Source organism: Oenanthe melanoleuca, chromosome 2 (assembly GCF_029582105.1).
Source record: "Oenanthe melanoleuca isolate GR-GAL-2019-014 chromosome 2, OMel1.0, whole genome shotgun sequence".
Taxonomy (NCBI): domain Eukaryota; kingdom Metazoa; phylum Chordata; class Aves; order Passeriformes; family Muscicapidae; genus Oenanthe; species Oenanthe melanoleuca.
Genome location: NC_079335.1, coordinates 94,990,858 through 95,014,545, shown reverse-complemented (window position 1 = coordinate 95,014,545; position 23,688 = coordinate 94,990,858). Strand labels below are relative to the sequence as shown.

General features: G+C 34.2%; 1 protein-coding gene across 8 annotated transcripts in view; it reads right to left on the bottom strand.

Annotated features, from left to right (window-relative positions):
- Positions 1–23,688, bottom strand: part of LRRFIP2 (LRR binding FLII interacting protein 2) — a 52,906-nt gene that overhangs the window by 9,425 nt on the left and 19,793 nt on the right. For 2 of the 8 annotated variants that reach the window (XM_056485708.1, XM_056485714.1), the window contains 6 exons: positions 10,026–10,070; positions 9,257–9,370; positions 8,765–8,836; positions 3,427–3,597; positions 3,037–3,129; positions 931–1,023 (listed from right to left, as the gene is read on the bottom strand). In XM_056485708.1, the coding sequence (XP_056341683.1) occupies positions 931–1,023; positions 3,037–3,129; positions 3,427–3,597; positions 8,765–8,836; positions 9,257–9,370; positions 10,026–10,070 (588 nt within the window). Of the gene's footprint in view, positions 1–930; positions 1,024–3,036; positions 3,130–3,426; positions 3,598–8,764; positions 8,837–9,256; positions 9,371–10,025; positions 10,071–12,439; positions 12,548–23,688 lie in introns of all 8 variants that reach the window. The other 6 variants (XM_056485710.1, XM_056485709.1, XM_056485713.1 and 3 more) reach the window with 4 other exon arrangements.

Sequence of the window (23,688 nt, the reverse complement as noted above, 5' to 3'; positions counted from 1 at the left end):
AAAATTTTAGAATGCTGAAATTTTTTTATGAGGGAAGAGAAAGACTGAAGCATGGAAAAAAAATGTAAGACAGCATAGCTTGTGAACTGGGCACCATCAGTTAAAAGGCAACTTTTCAAAGGTGACTTGAACTCCAGCAAATAAAATAATTTTCAAAGATATCTGCATATATTGAAATATGAGGTAAAATTCAGCTGGAGAGAAATGACCCCTGAGCTGTTAAGAGGTAGACAATTCCTTTATAAAGACTTTCCAATTAACTCCCTATTATCACCAGGTAATCTATTTGTGTCCCAGAACAGCCACAAGTTCAGAGCTTAGTGATCACTGACGGTCAAGCTGACTCAGTTCTATGACTTCTGTGCTACCCAGAAGCAAAGCTGACAAACCCTGCCTGCCCTACATCAGCTTCACAGTATCAGCACAGTTCTTCCTTCCTATACAGGAACCTTATGGATGCTCCTCAAACGGTCACCTACAATTGTTTCCTACCATTGTTTCAATTATGACTCTCAATACCCTAAGTATTTCATATGTAATATCACAAAACCAGCTTGGTTCAGTGCTGCATCCAAGCTAGCCAATCCTGCAAGGATCAGAAGTGTAATACTGGAATGCACAAGTTGGTTGCAAAGTCAATTCAAGATCATTTTTTTACCACTAGGCATGCCATCAAAACTTTTGCAAAAAATTGGAAAACTATGTGTAGAAGTTCATGTTACAGATTTAATTAGTACTACTTATCATTATGCAAGTAAAGACAAAGTGTGGCTCATTTTCTGAAGAAGAGAAAGAATGCAAAACATTTTATTCATTTAAGTTGAGGGTGGCCTTAATTTCTCTGGAGTACACAGCATTCTTTGGGGTGCAGAGGGCATCCATCTACTTCTAAATTAAAAGAATACCTTTCCTCCCATATTTGATTCATACCCCTATTTTTTTATCTTTCCAATTAATTGTCTCCTGGAGATCAAACACTTCTTTGGTTATGGAGTCTATATTCTCCTGCATACGTTGATTCGCCTGTGGTAAATAGGATGAGGGAAGAATAAAAGAGGAAAGAGAAGTAAGGAAATGGAAAAAAAAAATTCCCAAACATTAAAAAAGATAAAGGAAACAAAGTAATAAAAGTCAACCAAAGAGTTTATGAGTGTGAAGTTACAGAAACAGTGTTCAGTTTAATGTAATATATTTTTCATTAATTCATGCAAGAGAATGATATTTAATTCTATTTGATCAATGCTGTTGGGAAAACTTATTGCAGCTAGAGTTACTTTTCTTTAGTGACTATCCTCACCGCAGTCTGTGGAGAGAACAAATTACCCTGCTGTACTTTCCAGATATCTTTAAGTCTCCTCTGGAAGTGAATATTAATGTTAACAATTAGTTTTATTAATTTTTTTACAAAATAAAATAATCTTCTTGAAACTATAAAGAAGAGAATTTGAATGAAACATCCAGGAAGCAAAAGACAACTGCTGACTGCTTTCCGATACTATATGACTACGTATCAAGAGCAGTCCTACTTTTTTAGCTATCACTGCACTTTGCTGCTCACCCTGCAAACATAAATAAATGCTTAACTATGAAGATGACATAAGAATTTTAAGGGCTAGAGACAATTTTTTTCCCTCTTAAGGGGGGGAACTTCATTTTACATTTGGGAACATAAGACAATGTCTTTCTGCAAAAAAGCTACATGGCTTACAGCTAGATTTTCTGTTAGTGTTAATAGATGGGGGAAAGACACAAATAAGTGGTAAACACAAGACAAATACTCAAAGGGACTGGACGTATTTGTGACTATTTGACACATGCTACATTCTACCAAAGCAAACACACCAGACAAATCTACTGTATATTCTTGGTTCATACACATAAACCCTACCAAAACTCCAAACAAGAACATGTAAAGTTGTTCTTTAATTCTCAGTGAAGTCAAAGATAACTTAGAGCAAGCAACAGAGCCACAACAATTTTTTAGAGTTTCTTGCTTGTCGGCATTTATCTAACTCAAAATGCTGATACTTAGGATAATCTTAATCCTTTTCTTCTGCTAGTCAGTCATATCATCTCCAGTTCACGAAGCATAATACTTCCACAACAGAACTGGAACTTTTCAGAAACTATTTGGAGTTACAATACTACCCCCTAGAGAACATAGTGTAGAATACAAGAATATAGTGAAGAAATAAAGGATCAATGAACTATTACACAGCTTTTAAAAATGGCAGTGGAGACTTTGGTCTATAGACTTAAAGATAGTCAATTTTTACTGCAATGAAGAGACAGTGGGGAAAATTATGTAATAATTGAACTGCAATTCCCAACTAAAAGTATTGGGAAATGGATACCTACATACTGTTGACAATATACATATATATACATATATATATTTCTTTGTGGACCATTTTGAAGACTGATAATAGCTCTGGGATTTCAGGGTGGGTGGGTTTGTTTCCAGAAACAAAAGGGAAAAGTGGAAAAAGAACAGTGAGAGGGGAAAAGAACACACTGCACACACAGCAATATGGTTGTGACCCAATAACATGCTGACTAGTGTTTCTGTGTACTATGCTTGACTGATATGCAAACAAATATTCAGTATGGCAAACTTCAATTGTGATAACTCACAAAAATCTGAAATAAGTGAAATGGAAACTTTTGGGAAAGGCAAAGAATAACATTCAGTATTATCCATGCATCACAACTTTTAGCTATGGAAAATTATTTTGGCCACACAAATATTAGTTCCGCCCTCACAGCAAAGAAAAGACACAGGGAACATTCATGATAAAACCACAATTCTCACAGGAATTAAAGGTTTTGGAAGATGTAATACATTTGAAAACCTTACAGGGACATTCTCAGCTTCATAAATTTAGGAGGATCAGAAGCTTAAATTCTACCCACTGAATCAAGATAAATTATTTCTTAAAAATGCAAGATAGTATTTAATCCTGCTTTATGTATCCCGTTCAAATCTTACACCATATCTATTTGCATAGGTTCTATCAGACAATCATATGAGCATACCTCTATCAATTCATCTCTCTGTCGAAGGCCCTCTTTAAGTTCATCCAATTTATGCTGCAGAACACTGCAGGTGTGTTTCTGTCTTTCCAATTCCTGTATTAAATAAATCAATTATTTATTTTGAGTTATGTAAGAAATTATCACAACTTCAAGGATTTCAGAAATTATACCTACCAAGCAGTTAAAAAAACCCACTGAATCACTGAAGTGGTCAAAATAAGTTATCCAGACACTTACTACACAGAAAATTTTATTAAATAAAACTGTAGAGAGAAAATATGCCATAAAGACTTAAGCTCAATACTAACAAATAAAGCTACTCAGAATGTTTTCAACTGTTCTTACTAAGTAGTCCAGATTTCTGTACTTTATAATTAGGAAAAAAAATACCTTTGACTTCTCTTCATTCTCCCTATAGAACTCTGCTATCTGTTCTTCTTTCTCCTCAATAACGTCCTTTAAAGTATCCACTTGGTAAATCAAGTTGTTTTTCTCATTGTCTAGTTGAGCATTGGAAACCATAGCTTTCTTGTACTTCTCTTCAACTTCAGCTAGTGAATCCTACAGAGAGCAGAAAAGTTTGCATGAGTCAAACTTTTTGATTAATTGTTATGTTAAAATACCACCATAATGTGAAGTTATGAGATGTTAGACATTAAAATTATGCAATCATTTTTGTTTCTGAAATATATTCATTAGAGATACAAATAACAGTTTAGTTCCATTATTCAACTTAGGTCATACACAACAATGAGAAGTTATCATTACAAAAGCATGAAAAATATAAGATAATGTTCCACTTGAATTTTCTACTCTGCCACATTCACAGCAACTGACAGGGACACAGTAGTAACATCACAGTTTCATATTCTAGTGAATACCATGAATCAAGTAGTAATATCACTATTCTCAAGGCATGCATGAGAACACAGTTCAGACTGAGGCAACAAATCTAACAGAGAGAATGTGGACAATTAAATCAGTAAAAGAGATCACAAAAATAACTCCAAGAGTAGCTTTACCTTAATACTCATTATTTAAGTAGTGTCCTATGACTTTAGATTAAAAATTTTAAGATAGCCACATTATTCCAGTAATAAGGATTCATTATTTAAACATATTTTGTCTTTAGTTCATTTACTAATTTATTTTTTTTTTAAAGCATGTAAAGATTCACACACTTGACTCTCTACCTAAAGATGTATGCCTTACTATATAACCTCTTACACAGATCTCCCCCATCTACCATTTTATCCTGGATTTAGTTATATTTGGGATTTTTTTCTGAGCTGTAACAAATGTCAACCATTTAAATACTTAGAACAACTATCGCTCCAGGCACTTTCAAGCATGCCATTATTTCAACATGCATTATACAGGGGTTGGGACTACATGATCTTTAAGTCCATTCCAATCCTTTAACATTTTATGATTCAAAATAATAAAAAATTATTTTCAGAGTCTTAATTTTAGAATGGAAAAAGAACTACTACACCAATCCCTGGACAAAGTAGATCCATGCCCTACTACAAATCTCCTTGTACTTCATGTAATCTGTTCCTTGAAGGCATAAGTAGTATTATCTCCATTTTTAATTATTTGTATTATGACAGTAGAAGCACTAGCACAGGAAGGGCATGAAGCTTGAGTTTCCAGAAAACAGAAAACACTAAAACTAATGTATTAAGAAAGAAGGTGGCAACAATCTAAGTTTTCTAAGAAAATACTGAAGACTGCTATCTATTAAACAGTAAAATTATGCGATCATTTTTGTTTTGGAATTATTAGTCATGTCTTCTCTTTAGAAATACCAAGTCACAGTTCAATATTCTGCTATAAGAAAGTAAAAAAAAAAAATCTTTATCCCCAAACACTATTCCATGTGGTAAATCTCCAGTCTGGGAAAGCTGTCCTTAGAGTATGTATTTTACCTTTTATAATTTTATCATAATCACATATATATACATTTCTATTCCACTCACTGAATTCTGGAATTTTCTGCTAGAGAAATACAGTTTTTTGAAACCCCAGAAAAAATAATTACAGATCAGAAGAGACAAAACAGTATAAGTTGCAAAAATATTATCATCATTATCATCTAGGAAGTAGTAGCAAAGAGCAAAGATGACTCAGAATAAGAAAAAAGAAAAAAATGTAAGTGCATGCAAGTAATTCTGAAGATTAAAACCAGAGAAAACATTTCTTTTTGTGATGCTGTAAATATGACAAATCTTGTAAAGATTGGCAAAACAAAATCCTAGAGACAGCAAACCTAAGACTTTGAAAGAATAATCCAATTGAGTGTAAAAAAAAAAGAAAAATATTAGGATTATAATGAATGCTACAGTAATTTCACAGGGAGGTATGAAATTTAACCCAAAAAAAATGCAACTAGGGAAAAAGTCCAATTGGATTATTTCTCTGAATGTGGTGACTGGGGTCATGTAGTAATTTAGTTCAGCAGAGATCTCTGAATGCCATCTGGTCCAATCTCCTAATTAAAGAGGAACAACTAAGATCAGGCTGCACTCAGCTCATCTCCATTTTAAGTATCTCCAGATATCTAGACTACAGATGGTCAAACTTGCTGAATGACCTGCACTAGTGTTTGCTTTCCTTGTGAAAACTCCTTTTTCTTGATTTCTAATTGGAATTTCTGCTCTTACAACTCAACTTTTGTCTATACTTTGGTTGTATGTTTCTCTTGCAAAGAAGTCTGCCCTCTATTCTCCACAGCCTCCTATCAGACACACTGAAAACAGCAACAATATTGCCAACCACTACTCCAAGACTTAAAGTCCATTGTCTCAGCCTCTTACTGTATGCCAGGTGTTCCAGGACTCCAGCCTTAAAAGACAAGACTGACTGGGGCTTAAAACCCTGTATTAGAATGTCATTAATGGAAAAAAAATAATGACAAGGGAGGGTGAATCTACAGCTACAGAAGAGGGATAGATTGATTTTGATACTAAAGAGTGAAAATTGCTTCTGAGAGAGAAGCTAAGTTATGTCTAAGTCCCTATTGAGTTAAACATTGCAAAGACTTCTTTGCAACTGTCTTCTCTTCACGTATTACACGTGCTCCCCATACTTCAATAATTCCATACAGTTTCACAAAGTCTTCCAGTTTGATTTGAAATAATTTCTGAAACACTTGAAGGAGGCTGTAGGATTTTTAAGGATGAAGCAGTAGGAATGGAATGGAATGAAAATACATGAGGCTCTGCATATAACCTAACGCTATGAAGAAATACCACCCACAACTTTATCAGTAAAGTCAAAGTGCTATAAAAATTAGCTTGCTTGGCTAGAACAAGATGATTCAAGCCAACAGACATCAAGAGAGTGCACTGCTAATAGCATTAAAAAAATTTTGAGGAAAGACACAGGATTCCTTTCCCGTTGATGCAAAGAAATGTATAAGAAAAGCAACAAAACTTAATCAAAATGAGACAGGAAAAGATTTGAAGACCTAATGAAACCAGATCTAGTCACATTAGAGTTTATTCTGCTGACATCCAATATATTTGTAGCCAGGTAAAACCCACACTTTTAGCAGCGTAAGGGCAACCAGGGAGTTCAGAAGGTAGTGTGACTACAAATCCCCATTAGTCCACCACTGGGAAAAACCCAACCAATCAATGAACCAAACAAAAATCCCAACATTTAAATGTAGTATAAATGCAAGTATCCTGTTAACTCTTCTATAACATACACAAGACAAAATTGATCAAGTACAAGTTGAGAAAGAGGCAGTATCTTTCTAATTAAAAAAAAAAAGATTCCCAAAAGAATCTCTATGGAATGTGAACTAAGGAACATATTATTCAGTATTAGCAGTAACATAAAATGCAGTTCAATTCTGAAAGCTGAGCATAGATTAAAATCTTACTATTGCACAACGTGCTCTTTGGTAACTGTAATGGATTACAATAAATAACATCCATTAGCCATGAGTCAGAATAGTAATCATGAGATGCTGGCAAACACATAGAGATGTAAGAGCTAGATACAATCTGACAATATGAAGCAGTCTCACATTACACTCAATCTACACTACACTCAACTCACCCACTCTCATGTCTGTGTCTAATGATCTTGTCATCTACTACTCTTTGAAGTCCTGTTAATATTCATATAGCAATATAACTATAAAGTTATCCTTCAAAGAGGAAATAATTTTTGCTACACTAAACAGCTCATATTACATATTTTCCCATTACTATATCATCTAATATAATGTTAAATTGAAGAAATTCAAGGAAGTTGATAAACACATCACTCTTACATGCTCTAACACAAGAAGCATTCATCTAGTTCAGTCTCTATATTGATAAAAACATATGAAAAGTTCTCTTTACTTTTACATGAAACTGTTCATAATCTGACAGCGGAAAAGTAAACAGAACAAATACCCTGGAAAAGATTTGTAAGCCCCATAATTTGTTGTAATCTGTTTCCCTTCAATATAAAACAATGAAAAGTATTATTATTTTAAATTTACTGCACTGTTAATTGTGTGAAAATGTATAAAAGAAAGGCATACATACTAGTTTAAACAAGTCAAAATGCAGACAAATCTCCTGTGGAAGACTGCACCTAGTGCAGGTCGTTAGTTCAGTGTGCTGCAGTGCAAACTGCAGATTGTATCCTCAATAGGGAGAAATGGCTGGAGATTCCAGCAAGAGCACTGATCTGGCACTGACCCTTTGCACAACAAGGGGCAGGGGCACCTGTGGCAGCAGCCAGGTAAGGGCCACTCAGAGATAGGACCAGAGCCAATGGCTCAGCAGAAGACTCCAGACCCCCAGTGTGCAGGGACTGTGGATACAACGGATTGCTTGGTTCAGGATCCCTCCTTGGCAGCACCCAGCTTGATCTCAAGCTAGTTTTGTGTAACTCTGCCATGATTAAACTACTTAGAGATACCAGATCTCTGAGACTGTTATGGGAAACCTGTGGCCGAGCCTGCAATGAAACCTTGACTGACAGTGTGAGAATGGAGTGTGCAGCGTCCATTGACTCACTTGGTGACTCACTGGGGGGTTTTGCTCCCCAGTGCAAGTCTGGGGTGGTGGGAATGTAACTACCACAATGGATGCTGGATTGCCAGACAGGAAAGTTTCCTTAGCACCCATTGGCCTAATGCTGAAAAAGCCAACCTGTGATTTAGAGAAAATAATGGGAATATAAACCAGCATAAGTAATATTTTTTTAATGGCAAAGAATTAGAGCAAAACTAATTTTCTCATGCAAGCAATAAGCCTGCCCAAATTAATTGCAGTACATATTTCAAAAGTATTATTTTGGTTTTGCTTTATAATATGAACTATTTGCTGAAACTTGGAAGACTAATTCTTAAGTTGTCATAATTATCTCCCATTTCTTTGTTCCCTATTTGATACCTCACAATTATTTTGTATATCCATTCATTTGCTAACAAGCCTCTAAAAATATAAACTGAATACCTCATGATCTTATCAGAAAACATCTATATATATATATAAAAACATCAAAATTTAATACTCTTCTAATGGTAGTCATATAATAAACATGCAATCTTATGTACATTTTAAGTTGATGCTCTTCATGCATTAAAAGTTAGATACATGCTTTAAAGAAATTTAAAAATTTGTTAGCGAAGCCACTATACGTTAGTGAAACCGGTGATAACTCCATTATGCAAAAACACCCATTCAGAATGCATGCTTGGGAGTAGCCCTGATACCTTTAATTCTTTAAGTCCCTGCATGTATCTCCCTTCTACATCATGTATCTGGTCCTTAAGATCATAGATATCCTGCAGGACATAGGAATGAACCATTGCATAAGAAGTATGGGGAAATAATTTAAAGTTGAAAAAGCATTAAAAGGTTTACATATACTTCTGTCATATCACAAAGCCCGTCATAAATTATAATTAATTCACAACAACTTGTGGAAATTAAGGTTTTGTTTATAACCCTAACTCCAAGACATCTCAAATAAAAAAAAATTGTTTGAAATGTCAACATAAACAAAGTCTTATCTTAATAAGCTAAACTTTTAAACCCTAATTATAAACACAAAATTACTAAGATAAACTATCAAGAAAGTAAAAAAATACTTCATGATTGAAAATTACATCCTCATAGCATTTTCTTATTATTACAGGAGTTCCATATTATAGAACAATCTTCCTATTTAAATTAGCTCCAAATTTTCTGAAAATGCAATTCACCCTTAATTCACTGAGGGAGGCATCAGGATCCAACAAACTGCTTGCATCTCCACTTCCTCTCCTAGATGAGCTGCCACTCAGAGGAGTTGTGCTTACTGAATTGCGAGATGAGGGCTTAAAAAAGAGGAAAACATTGTATCAGGAATTATATGGTTATTTCTCGTATGCTTGATAATACTCTTTATAAATTTCTTCAAATTCACAGAACAGCTTTTTCTCATTTTTCTTAATATTAGCTTACAAACAGTATTTTCCATTGATTACTTCCCTGCACTTGTGTTTCTTCTTGGTTTCTCATTGATGACTTAGTGTATCAGAACATTAGAATTCTGAGTCATCTGTCCAGAAGACATTCATAAGATGGCTTAATAGTGCTGAAATACTGTAGACATTTACAATATTTCTAAATATTATCATTTCTGCCAACCAGGATTCAGAAGAAAGCCTACAATGAGAATCTACCATATGGATTTTTATAGTCTTAGCCTCCTAAATTTTAGCCTTTCCTGGTAAGTATTTCTCACGTGAAAAATAAACTGTATAGAAAATTATTACTTGTCAAAAGTAAACTGAAGAATAAATTTTTTCCTTAAGAAATAAAAAACACTAAGCATTAATTTTGGGCAATAAAAAGGTATATCTAAAAATATCTTTGCAAGCTATCCCTGATGAAAAATACACAGAATTTATACATTTTAAACTATTTCAACACTTGCAAATTTGTGAATGAACACTGACTTTAAATAATTTTAAAATTTAAAACTCTTACCCTTGAAAATATTTCTGAATGTGATTTTTCACTCTTTTCTTCCAGCTGAAAGAGAATAGGGAACATGATTACCTTGTGTAATAAGAGACTACCGAATCAGCATCTTTTGTTCGAAGAGATGAGAAATACTTAAAAATTAAACAATTTTTAAAATTCCAGATGTTAGCATAGAACAAGACAGAAAAAAGAATATTCAGCCTAAAAAAGTTGTTTTTACCTCAATTGCAAAATAAATGACTGGTTGTAAAGAAAAAAGCCAGAAACTTTTCTTTAAAGATTTTAAAATGTCCTTACCAGTACTAAGCAACAAAACATGTTTTACTATTTTAAATTTCAACAGAGTAATCACTACAATTGTTGGTGGCATAACAGATGCAAAGCTTCATGCAGGTACACTTAAGGCAGTCAGTGACAGCAGTGCAAATGCCCTAGTTAATAGAAAACACATCTGTACTTTCAATCTCTTTAGTGTCACCTGTGATTACATCACAATAAAACTGGTTCAGGTAACAGCCTATAACTCAAGAGTACTAAGTAAAAACAATCTATTAAATAATTTTAATTCATATTTTATGTACTGAAGACTAAGCAAAAGAACTACCACACTCCCTTCTTACTTAGGAAACTGCTATTGCAAAATTATATTGTAGGTGTCCACATTTTCTACATTTCTGTGAAACAAAATAGGTGTGATTAGACACATATTTGATATGGTATCTCACATATATTGCTTCTCAAAGAACAACTGTTTTTCTTTATGCTAGGGAAAACAGCTTTGGAAGTCTATTGCAATCACAGAAGAAACAAACACTACTTTATTTTTCTTTTTCCTCCTATTGTGGTTTCTATAAAAGCAACATTGCTTCTTCATGACAAATTCACCACCTCCCATGATGTATTGAAATTACAGATTGCAAATACTTGTCACCAGTATGATGATAGAATGATGTGAAGAATCCAATTGATCGGAAGGATACCTTGAGAGTAACCTAAATAAAAAATAAATTTTGAATCTAATAATAAATATGATGATAACACAAGCAACTGAGAAGGCAGCATAACTACCAGTCTCAGTCTCCACACTTCTTTTAGCAGAACATTAATTTCAGAAAGTCAGCTTTTATTATGAGAAAAAAAAGCGCTGAAGTTCAAGCTGGATAAATAATTAGTCTGATCAGTCTCTCATGATTTCAGAATGTACAGATGATAAATGACATTAATTATTACAACTTATACAGCACTGCAACAGTATTAAAATATCATCTAAATGCTAAGTCACAGAAAGAATACTCTAGGTCTCAGTCTTCCACGCAAAGCAGAATCACAGCAAACAGTCCAGGACAGCTGTGGCTTGATCTAGTGGTCTCACCAGCTCCTGAACACAGAGGCTCTCCAGCCTTGCTGTAACCTGACAGACTGCAACAATAACATCCTAGTGGAGCTTCTTGGAGTGCCTCAACTCCTAAACTGAAGCACGAGGCTGTTGGCCCTTGTTGCACTGCTTGGCAAGGGAACGAAGACTTTGGCTTTCACCTAAGCAAGCACTTACACACTGCTGATCACCACACAGCATTCCTTTTGCTAAACTAAATACACACAGTGCTATCAGCCTCTCTGCCTACCTACTGCATATGCTAACTCTAAATGCTATTTCAAAAGATATACCTAAGAACAGAAATCTGCCTTTTTTCTCCATGCTATTAAACACAAAAGTTTTGCCAGCAAGTAACAAGAATTTTTAGAACTTACAGCAGGAAGAAAGAGAACGTGGCTAGGTTTGGTATAAACCATGTTCAGCCTAAAGGGAACTGCACAGGAATATCATCACAATAATTTTCCTGTAACATGGTATGTTGATTGGCACAGGATTCCGTACAAGTGCACTGCCAACAAGGAGTGCTTCAGCAATGGATTTTGACAAAATCTCATAGGGGATGAAGGAACACTAAAATACACTAACATGGGCACAGCTCTAAGTATTTTTGTCACTAGAAGAATTAATAATATTCAAAAAGTACATTAAACCTCCCTAGCATTGTTAATTTCCATAAGAAAAAAAAGTAAAATGTTTGGGTCTTTGTTGTATTTCAATGATTTGGTTTATAGGATCGTGGCAGGTCTTGAAGTGATGGTTAAGCTTATCTCGCACACACACACACACACACAAATGTGAAGTGTTACACTTGTCACATGCTTCTAGCAACAGGAAAAATCTCCTTCAAAATAAAGCAGCATGCTTTTTAAAAATTCACTCAGTGCATTTTTATGTGAAAACATGCCCCAACCCCACAATAAACCTATTTGCAATTAAGTAATTTAGCATGCTTTTACAGTATTTACTCTTTTAGAGTAAGAAAAGAAAATCCATTATTTTGCTGTATTCACTACAGTGGAAATAAAAGCATTACACTCACACTATTCAAAACTTGGCCATCATCTGCATCGGAAACAACGCTTCCCCTGCGGTTGGAACGACTAAAATAGTCAGCAATAGTTTCACTTTGATCAGAAAAATCAGAGGACTTCAAAAGATAAGGAGAAGGTGAAAGAAAACTGAAGATGACACCACTGAATGAACAAAAGTTTATTAAAAACCAAAAAAATCCTACCTTAAATCTCTATTATTGCACCACAAACAATGAACATCTATTATTGATTCATTTTGCTCAATTAGACTAATACAAAAAATCATAACAGTCAGATACCAAGGGGTTTAAGTACTAATTTAGGGTCAAACACCAACTACAAAAGAACTTAAAAGTTTGCAGATTATATAAATTGATAAATAAAAATAATTATTTTTCTCTACAAATGTTTTTTTTCAAATCAACAAAAATCAAACAATGCTAATTATAATCTGGGCTCCTTCTCATTCCCAATTTTAAGACATCTTATACTAGAAGGCAAAGTTACTGTCCAAAGATGTATGTCAGACAGGCACCTAAAAGGGCGGGGAAAAAATGCTAGCGCTACACATTTCTTGTTAAAAAAGGCAAAATAGTCTAAGTGCATTACAGCAACTGCATCTACCATGGGTATTCAAGTGAAATACTTACCTGAGAATTATGCATGTAAACCACAGTATTTAATGGGAAGAGTGGGTTTATCATAACCTTATTGACAACATTCTACTTCAAAAGGCAGAAAGTTAAAACTAAATACAATGTTCCCAGTGAAAGTGATTATAGGAGAAAAAAATGCTTACATGAACAGTTTGAAAATATATTGCCCTTATCCAATTCTCACCATTTTAAAAAAAAGTCTTTATACTTGAGGTGTGTGTAGCCTCATTCTGATTAAAAGACAGAGAGATGTCTAAAAGCTACATATGTAACTGGTATACAACAGTTCACATGAACGAAACAGTTTACTGATGAACACCTGGCTCAGACTATGCTATTATTGGACTACAGAATTTGTGTTTGTTGTCACTGCTATGTTATGTTCTATTTCTCTGAAAATTTTCCAGCTTCATCTGTATTTAAAGTAGTCTTCATTAGTAGTTAATAGTTCTTCATAGTAGTTTCATTAAATGTAGCTAGGTAAGTAAATTTTGATAGATGGAAGTTTGGTAAAACTTTCCCATTGCACTTGCATTTCACAAAGTATAAAGATATTGAAGACAATTCTTCTTATTTATTATGATTACAGCAAAAGAACAAACAACTTGGGCTACAATCTATGACAATACTGGTCTTTCATTCAAAATCCACTTCTCCTTGCTGTTGGGAAGTCCATATACCTGATAAACCTTGCTGTCCCTCCTTCTATACTCCTTCTGTACCTCCTTCTATACTTCTATACTTTTTGTACTCCTAGTATCTTTCCCAACGGATTCATCAAAACTGATACATTTTAAGATGGAGGAGTACAGTACAGTTTCTCACAAATGTTTTCTACCTTTTCCATTTCCTACTTGCTCTTCTGATTTCCAGTGTTCTAAGCTGACTTCAAACGCATTATCAAGAGTAAAACCAAAATAGAAGCCACAGAAACAGTAGGAAATGAATGTTAAATTATTCATAAGACTTTTATCTCACCTGCTCTTCAGGATTATTTCATTAAACTAACACTTTGAACTCTTTTAAGCATTCACTAGTGTGAGTGAATGTACCTTGGCATTATTGGTATAACGTATACATAGTGAGATCTGATATATACACATATATATATAGATATTCCTATACATCTCAAAGTATATACTTTTAAGAAATTAATCTCAGTGTTAAGAAAAACTAAGAAGACAAATAGTGGTTTCAAAGTGCAAGAGACTACATATGTATGTCAATACGTGTTAGGTTTTAGAACTTCATAAAGCAATAGCAAAATTATCTTTTTCCTACATCCTCAAAAATTCACTCTGATATCTCTTGTAGCTAAAAACATTAGTTTCTGACAAATGTGGTTTTATTTGTTTAGTACCATAACACTGTGAGTACCTATAATACGTGAGAAATTTTAAAAAGGACTGAACATTTCACTTTGGCCCATACTAGAACACTGATCACTTTTTTGTTTCGTGTAGCATGACAAATGATCAGCTGTATCAATGAAACTTAGACGATTGTTCTGTGGCAGATGCAAAGTAAAACTCTTTAAAATCACTTTGCAGAGCAAAAGGCCAACTTTAGAATGATACTTTTAATACAATATAGATCCAGAAACAAATTTCTCTCATGTTGGACACCGGTTACCATAAAAAGGAGCAAACTTACTGTATGATATAACAGTTTCCATTAATTGTCTTCCCAAAAAGAAAGACTTTTCTACATGTACTATAGTATGTTTCATGTGCTTGCCCATCTATGACATAGGGTGGTAACCCCAACAATGTACTATACTTTAGTTACTAGTTGTTTATTATAAAATTAAAAAGATATTTAGAAAAACAAATTCCTCGTACAATTTACCATCTTACTGCTAAAAATTTACATCTTGCTAAAAACCACACCTGTGACAAATGAAAATTTCTCATGTGGAATGGAAAAATCAGATCTGTGTGTTGGTCAGTGAAACATTCCCAAGTGGATATACTCATAACTGCTGATGTGTTAATACCAAAGCATTCAGCAAATCGTGCACAGGAATGCTCACCACAGGACTACTTCGGACTGAGCTTGCTCTCGAAGAGTAACTGTATTCAGATGGCTAAAGAAAAGTTATGAAGGACATTTTCACAACTTTCATAGATTTTTTGTCTGCAGAAAACAAAAATAATGAAAGAAACAACCAAAGGCCTATTTCACTAAGAATGCAAGAACTATTTGAGTTACACCATCCATCACCACAAACAGAGGCCTGAGAAAGAAGGAATGAAGCACCATGTATATCCAGTCTCAGCCATTATCAGGCCACACTCATGCACTGTAATCCCTATGCACAGTCACGTACTCAACCTGTTTCCAGTTAGTAGCATACTTTTTGTGCAAAAAAAAATTTTTTTAAGATTCTCAGCAATATACTAGGCATGTCTATTTTCATGTGTCACTAAGAATTCCCTTGAAAAACAGCCAAATAGTTTTTAAAAATCAAATCTTAAATATTTGCATAACTAAGTTAAACATTTAAATTGCAATTTGGCTTTAATTGTTCTAAAGCCTGCAGAAATTTTAACACACCCTGGGATCTGAAGATAGGCTGTACACTTTAGTGGTTCTCTTTAACGATCACCCATGCACATTCTTCTGAAAGTTATGTTTAAAGGTGTAAGACAGAAATCTATTTATGCCATGGGTAATAAAAACAGCTCTGAGAAATGGAATATAAAAGAAAAACAATTTCATGCTGCTTTGCCCCTTCCTGTGAAGGAACCTCTAGCAGAAATTAGAATTATATGTATAACAGAGTTGTAAAGGTTTACGGTATTGTTCTCTCACTGAATCTTCTAATGTTTTCTTGAGAACATACACAAAGCCAAAAAGGGAAATCATCTGTTTTTAACCCAAGTGCAAAGGAAGATCTCACGAATTAAAAATACTACATAATATTGATGATTTTTCACATACATTTAGCACCTAAATCTCTAAATGGCAGTGTAAGATGAATTTGAACTAATATAGCAGCAAAAGGCATAAATTTTCAGATGTTCATGCCACTTTTTAATGATAATTTTTTTGTAAAGCTTCTTTGCCATTCTTATGGCACTACTAACTACTCTTTATTCTGTAAAGATGCAGATTAGGCTTTCATGCTATTGCATTTTTATGTCTGTTAAATTTAAATATGGCATCTTATTTAAAAGTATTCAAGGTGTATTCACCACAAACTTCAGTAATCGTCTGATTTCCATTCAAATGCTTAACTTTTTAAAATATGTTTTCAGTATTATGCATGCAGTTGTTGTTTAGTTTGCTTGAATTAACTTGTTGTAACCCAGTGTTCTTCAACATCATTGTTGCATTCACCAACTTTATGCTTGTCTGCAAAAAGAGCAGTAAAACATCAACTACTAAAATACTTTAAAGAGGCAAGTTAACAATGTTAAAAAAATTAAACTGAATGCCTCCAGAAAATTATACACAGAAAATGCAACTCTAAAATGATCCAAAAAATGCACATGTAATACTGCCAAGCCTCACGGCCATATCATACAAATTTAAGGCAACCATGCAAAGAGTGATTACAAAACAAACTGATACTTCTTATCAAAGCAGTGTTTAAAGGAGACACCTATGAAGAAAAGTGTAAATTTATATTCATATTGGGCCATTCAAATATCTAAAGATAAGTTAGATATTGTTTTGCATTGTACTAACCCTGTAATTCCTAGTTGGTGCCACTGGATCACTGTATAGGGAAGATGACTATAATGTGAAGAACAAAATAAGTCAGAAATATTTTTTCTGCACACATAGTTTTTTTTTATTTATGCTCTATATTCCACAAACATCCTAAAGATTTAAATACTAAATTTTAATCTATCTATAGTAGACAGAAACTTCTAGAAAAGAGTGGAAGAGCCTCCAGGTAAAGCCATTATCTTTGAAATCAATTTAAACATTATTAAACCAATCTAGTATTATTGCAAGTAGATTTGTGGAAGAGTAGTTCTCAAATAACATGTCAGCTTCCTCTAGCTAGTAATTGAAATCTGGCCATGACCACAGCTTCAGGTACTGGAAGATATAACCCACCTCATGACATATCAATGTTTTATCATTTATATTAAGATGGAAAAAAAGTACTGCAATGGTGCTAAACATTTAAGTCATTTTTTGTTTTTTTTTAAAGACAGGAATTTAGAACATCAACTGTCACAGCTGCTGGTTGTTTTCCATATATCATAGAGAATCATGAAACGGAAGATATTTTAAACATAAAACCTCACATGCCAAAGTAACCTGCATGTCGTACATTAATTTTATAAAACACAACCTTCGCAAACAAAAAACACAACTGCTACCACTTTTAACTGTAATAATTGCAAGTGTCATAGAGAGATAAGTTAGTGTCATATGGCATAAGTTAAGCAAAACCACTTATACGCATTTTATATAAATAATTAAATTAATATAGAAAGAGGAAACAGACCCGAACATGGTAGGAAGGAACTGGTCTACTATATCCAAGGCTGCTATAATTTCTTTGATCATAGTAAATTCCACTCTGAGGGGTGAGGAAGGAAAGAAGAGAGAAAACAAAAATTGCACCTGTAGATCTTGCAAACAAAAGTTTTATCTTAACATTTCCCAAGAGTTCCCAAGCTAGACCTTGTGCAGAATGCTGTAATGTTTTCCCTACTGTTGTTGCCAAATCCATGTAACTTTTTTAAGAAAATAAAGAATAAAAGCCCAAAAACTACTACATACTCTGTATTTCTAATGCCATGCTCAAACAAAACAGTAAATAATTTTGGTTGCATAATACCACTGAGAATGTGGTGCAATCTACTATCACTTCATAAAAATATGAAAGAAGTCTTTTAAATAAAGATACACAAAGCTGCTTTTTCTCTGGACTGAAATAACTTTCCATCAGATTAAGTTAAAGTTTCTGTGTGGTAATGGAGAATACAAATAGATGCATACACACTGTTTTTCCCTAAGGATGTCCTCCAAGTCTAATCTGTATGTCACTTCACTACAAAGTTTAGAAATAACAAGTAAATACTAGAAAGTGCTTACTGTAAAACAGTTCTCTTTTCTCTCTGAAAAAAAACTTATACGAGTAACAGAAAGTGTTAGAATTATAAAACTACTCTAGGTCTGAACGTGTGATAGTATAAATTTACATACTTTTTAAAGTCAAAAATTTAAAGTCACTAGTTAGGACCATTACACCTTAGAAACAAAGTACAAAAACAGTCTTCACTCAAAGACATGCAAAATATTAATATACAGGGATCAAATATCTTGCAAATATATCCTCAGTGTTGTCATACTAAGGTAAAAAAATTAAATATAGTGAAAAATCACAATGTTAAAAATGTTAAATTGCCTTCTAAAGAATGACTAAAATACAGGAAAATTACAAGAAAACATATTCCACTAATTATGAAAATTCAAACATTAAGGAATATCCTTTTATCCAGCTCTGAAGTGCTTTCTGAGGCTGGATAACTTAACAAAAACTATTTTTTCCCCAATAGCATCCAAATTTTTGAAAAGTAACATAATTTTGGACAGCACTATGCTATGTGAAATATTTAATGAGATTTTAGTAGCAGAGTTTTAAATAACTAAGCCAAGTCTCATGTGGTAGATTTCATTAAACTGAGACAGCATTTACAAGGTTACATCTCCACACACTAAAGGATCATCAGCCCCCTTGTTGAGCTGTGCAACTCATCATGATGCAATGACCTTCCACCTTACAGGCTCAGGAAGGTCACTGCCTACAGGGTACAGGGCATGAAAGACTTTACAGGTAGAAGGGGAAATAGCATTTTGTGATCAGGGAGGAATTAAAGCTGGGGATAGAGGGATTAAGTATTCTCAGGAGGAACAAGTATGTGAAAAAGAAGGAAGAGTGTGATGAAAGGGCCACTTGTGTGTAAAGAGAAAGGGAGTCTACCAGATTTGGCAAGTCTTAAGAATACAAATAAAAACAGCTTTGTAATAATAGTTTAGCCAGTGTCCCATGTTTCTTGTCACTCAGTAACATCAAAATTTGTGAAGTTTATACTTCTTTTCTTCAACTGAGAAAACTTAAATTTTCACAGCAAACTTGGTTTTTTTCCAGTTCATTTAAAAATTTCACAGGTATTTTGACTGTAGGCAATATGCAATACAAAATATAATCTAATATACTTTTATAACTACTAACAGTTTAACAGTCTACTCAAAAAAAAAGTGTTACCTGCTGTAAAAGTGTTTCCTGTTGTAACTTTCAACATCATGTTTGTACTTATCGACACTGATGAACAACCTTTTTCCATTTTTTTTTAGTTCTCTACTGGGGACATTAGAAGAGAGCAACTGAAGAGATGAATTCCCTTCCATTTAATAAGTGTTCTGTCTTGAAGATAACCTCACTTAGCACTTTCTTTCAGCTCTCACATTTGCTGTCACAAAGTACTTGATTACATAAATCATTGCAGCAGTCCCATTAATACCATTTTCCATAAGCATGCTTTCACCAAACTATTGCTTTGGTAAGTAGACACAGAAAATGTTACAATGTGAACACATCACACTCTAAATAAAAAGCATGCCCATTCCTGGTTACACACCAAAAGATCTCTCCTTTTGGAGGTACTTGCCCTTCTCCTGTGAGATGCACTGATATCTGAGGAACTCTTGAGAATGAAATTATAAAAAATACATCAAGATATAAAATAAATATTTTAATTCAATTCTATTACTCATCACTGAATGACAGAAAATAACCAAAGAAATTCTAAAGAAAAAGAAATTCTAAATAAGCCCCCCAAAAATTAGCTTAGTTATCTGCCCTTGTTTAGACAATGACCAATTACTTAATCTCCATTTTAGCATATTTGCTATGTCAGCCAAGACAAGAGCAGATCTGGGCAAATCTATACCAGCTCACAAGTTCCTAAGAGTTGCACATAGCATATTTTACCTGTTTTCTTGATAAAGTATATACTGTTCAAAATTATTTGTGTGTGCAACAAATTGCTGAAACACCACTAGGACTTGCATGACATTACACAGAATTCAGTTAATCAAAAACTACATTTAATTGCAAAGACTTCTTAGCAAGTGACAATCACCTTTTTTAAAAGAAAAAGCTCCTTCCCACTTTCAAAACACATAAAATCAACCCAGTTATTTTAGTAATTTGTCCCTTTCCTGGCCTATATTCCCAGATCAATGACCAGCTGATTTCTAGGCCGATCTAAAACCAGGAAAATGTTAACCTAACCTCAATAAAACTGTTCTTCAGCAATATATATATGGCCAGAAGATGATAAAAAGGAACCTATACAATAAATATTTCTGTTAGTAGTTTTTAGGATACCTTACAACATTTGTCTGAATATTTTGCCATTAATGAATAATATACACCCATCTTCTCAAAGAAAGAGAACCTTGTATCATACCAAACTCTTCTTCAAATTGTATCTTAAGGTCCTGAGACCTCTTCTTCCACAAACACTTCAGAAACACACTAATACTCAAAGTGCAAGAAAAGGCCTTAAGATTGAAATATATAAAAATAAACTACCTTTTTAACATTGATGGAAATCGAATACCAGATGAACTTAAACATTATATGTGATGCAAAGTGACTAAAACTGCAAATACTTAGGAGACTGGAAGCTTCATCCTCCAGAACCCAAACCCTTTTTTCCTTGGGTTTGGTTTCTGAAGGCCATGATCAAAAAGAAAAAGTATACAGTTTGAACACAAACCAAATGTGAATGTCGACTGGACTGGTGAGAGTATCTGGCCCTCTCTGAATCTTCCTGAGAAAGAAGAAATGCAGAGTTATTTCATAAGGATGGGAAAAAAAAAAAAAACAACCTGACACAATACGAGGAAGCCAAAGTGAGCAACATGCTGTTAGCACTTTTAATGCTATGTGCCATTTTGAATAATCCATGGTGGCAAGTAAACTCATTCAAGTCAGAAGATCTCATTTCACCTGATTTGGGTAAGTGTGCCAAAATATTACATCAGGGGATGTAAATAAGGCAGGTTAGTATAATTAGTAATTAGTGTTCAGTAGTCAGTCTTTCTTACAATAATATATTAATGCAGAAAAAAAGCACAAAATTGTTTAAATTAAGAAATTAAAGGGAAAATAAAGTTTCACCAATTTACAAGTACACTAGTAAGAAATGTACCATATAATTACTACATTCGGATTTTAAGTCATTTACAAAGTTATTTTAGCCCTAATGGAAATTATTATTCTCAGTTGCCTCATACATATTTTATATTTTCTTCTCTATTAGAGGAACAAATCTTCTTAAGTAAATTGATCAGTTTTAAGTTCTATAGCTTAGTTTTGCTCTACAGTGGCAGTGAAAATAATAAACCCAACTCACAAAATCTGAGTGATGACAACTAGCTAAGGCACCTTAGTATCTTTTATTCTGTTGAAAGATGAGACTAATTTATAATTTAAACATATTTCACATGCCATAAGCATCTCAAATTGTCACAGTATGAAAACATTTTAAGAATCACCTTAATTTTAAAATTATCCCACTTGGAGGCTATAACACCATTCTGAAAGTAGGAATTCTTCCTTAATCTATTTCCCTCGGTTGTAGGAAATATGTTGAACTATTCTAAAGATCATAAGCCCATTATTTATGGGATTAAAGGCTTTGCCTCCAGACCATAGATGAGTATCTAAAGACTAAAACTAGCTTTGATATTGCTTATGGCCACATGGTTATCATCTGCATTTTCACTGGATACATTAATTTGTTTCAAACTATTTTACAACTATTCAGTATTCAACACGCCTTTTTAAAACTCTGCCACAGAATTGCCATGGAGGGAGGGTAGGTTCATTTCATAATGACATTTTAGTCTTCCTCTCTACACTGTTTGAGGTTTAACATGAATGCTCATGCTATTTAACTTTTCAACACAATATAGTTAGATCATTGCCAATTTTAAATATTCTTTGTATCACTGGTCTGAATGGACAAGTATTTCTTAGTTATATCTGCAGCAGGAAAGAAGAGACTTTGCTAATTATATACGATTCCTCTTAATTGGTAGGAAATAGAAAGCCTGTGTTAAGTGCTCAGCATACTCAGATCAAAGGATTATGTACTACAGTACATATTGCAAACAGATAGCTGCTGCTGGTGCCTATCAAGCTTGATTTCTAAAAGCTCAATTTTCAATTATGCATGCTATCTAATACAGAGGTTACATCTCCCAATCCAGGAAAGGAGTGTACATCTGTTCAGAATACTCCTGCAGCAGATGTACCTCTTAGAACTACAAAAGAAGGTGGCATTCATTTGAATGGCATTAATTTTGAGTGAGATTCCTCACAAATACAATCTATGTTCCATGTTTTGGAAACCCTTGAACTCAAGCAAAAAACCTTCGAAGGTACATTCTGTCAAGAAATACAGAACTATGTTGATCTTGAGAATATGAGAACTAATGTATACACAAATATCAGATAGGCAAAGAGACAATGAAGAATCAATACAACTTTGTAAATAAAATTATAATGACAGTCCTAGGATTTCTCAATAGAGATTAACTGTCATTGTAGTTTCAACTATTTGAAATAATAGCTAGTCTCAGCATGTATTGTTTTGAATCACCAAGATTTAAGCATTCTCACAGTGAACACTTTCCTAAAAGCCAGAAAAACCCCTGACATCCCCCATACACCCTTTTAAGAGGCACACGAAGTTTGTGAAAGGAACCCTCTAAAGAAACTTTGCAATTAAGTCAGTCTCACTCCAGTGCTGGGTAAAATCATAGAAAATCATATTTTGGGAGGTACTGAAAAACACCTGGGGACAACTCAGACACTAGTCACAGTCAGTATGGCTTCATGAGGGGAAACTCCTGCTTGATGAACTTCATTTTGTTATACAACAGAGTAATCTACCTAGGTGACCTAGAAACGTCAGTAGACTGTATCCTTTCTGACTTCAGCAAAGCTTTTGATACTGTCTCTCACAGGATCCTTCCGGACAAAGTGGCCTGCACATAGCTGTATAAGCATGTTATGCGATGAATGTGCAACTGGCTCAAAGGTTGGGCACAAAGGGTTGTAGTGAATGGGGTGATGTCAAACTGGCATCAGGTCACTGGTAGGGTTCCACAGGTTCATCTTAGGCCCAGGTCTCCTCATAAATGACTTGGATGCAGAAGTCAGGAATAGTAAGTTTGCTGACACCAAATGGGAGGAGCTCAAGGGCAGGGAGGCCCCATAGCAAGACCTTGGCAAATCAGAGAGATGGACATGCACCAACCATAGTGTCTTGGTTTGAAAGACAGCTACATGCCAAGGAAGGTGTGAACCTCCCTTGGAATGGAAAACGTGACTCTCTTCCCTCCAAATTATAACTCTGACATTACAGGGCTGTCAGGCAAAGATATGGGAAAAGGAATACCAGTTCTTCATGTGTGTGTGTGTGTGTGTGTGTGTACATATAAATGTGTGTGCATATACATGTAAAACAAGACAAACAAACAAACAGCAGCACAACAAACAGAAAGAAGCCCCCCAAGTGCAGTGCCAGCCTTCTCTGGGCTGTGGGGCCCTTTCC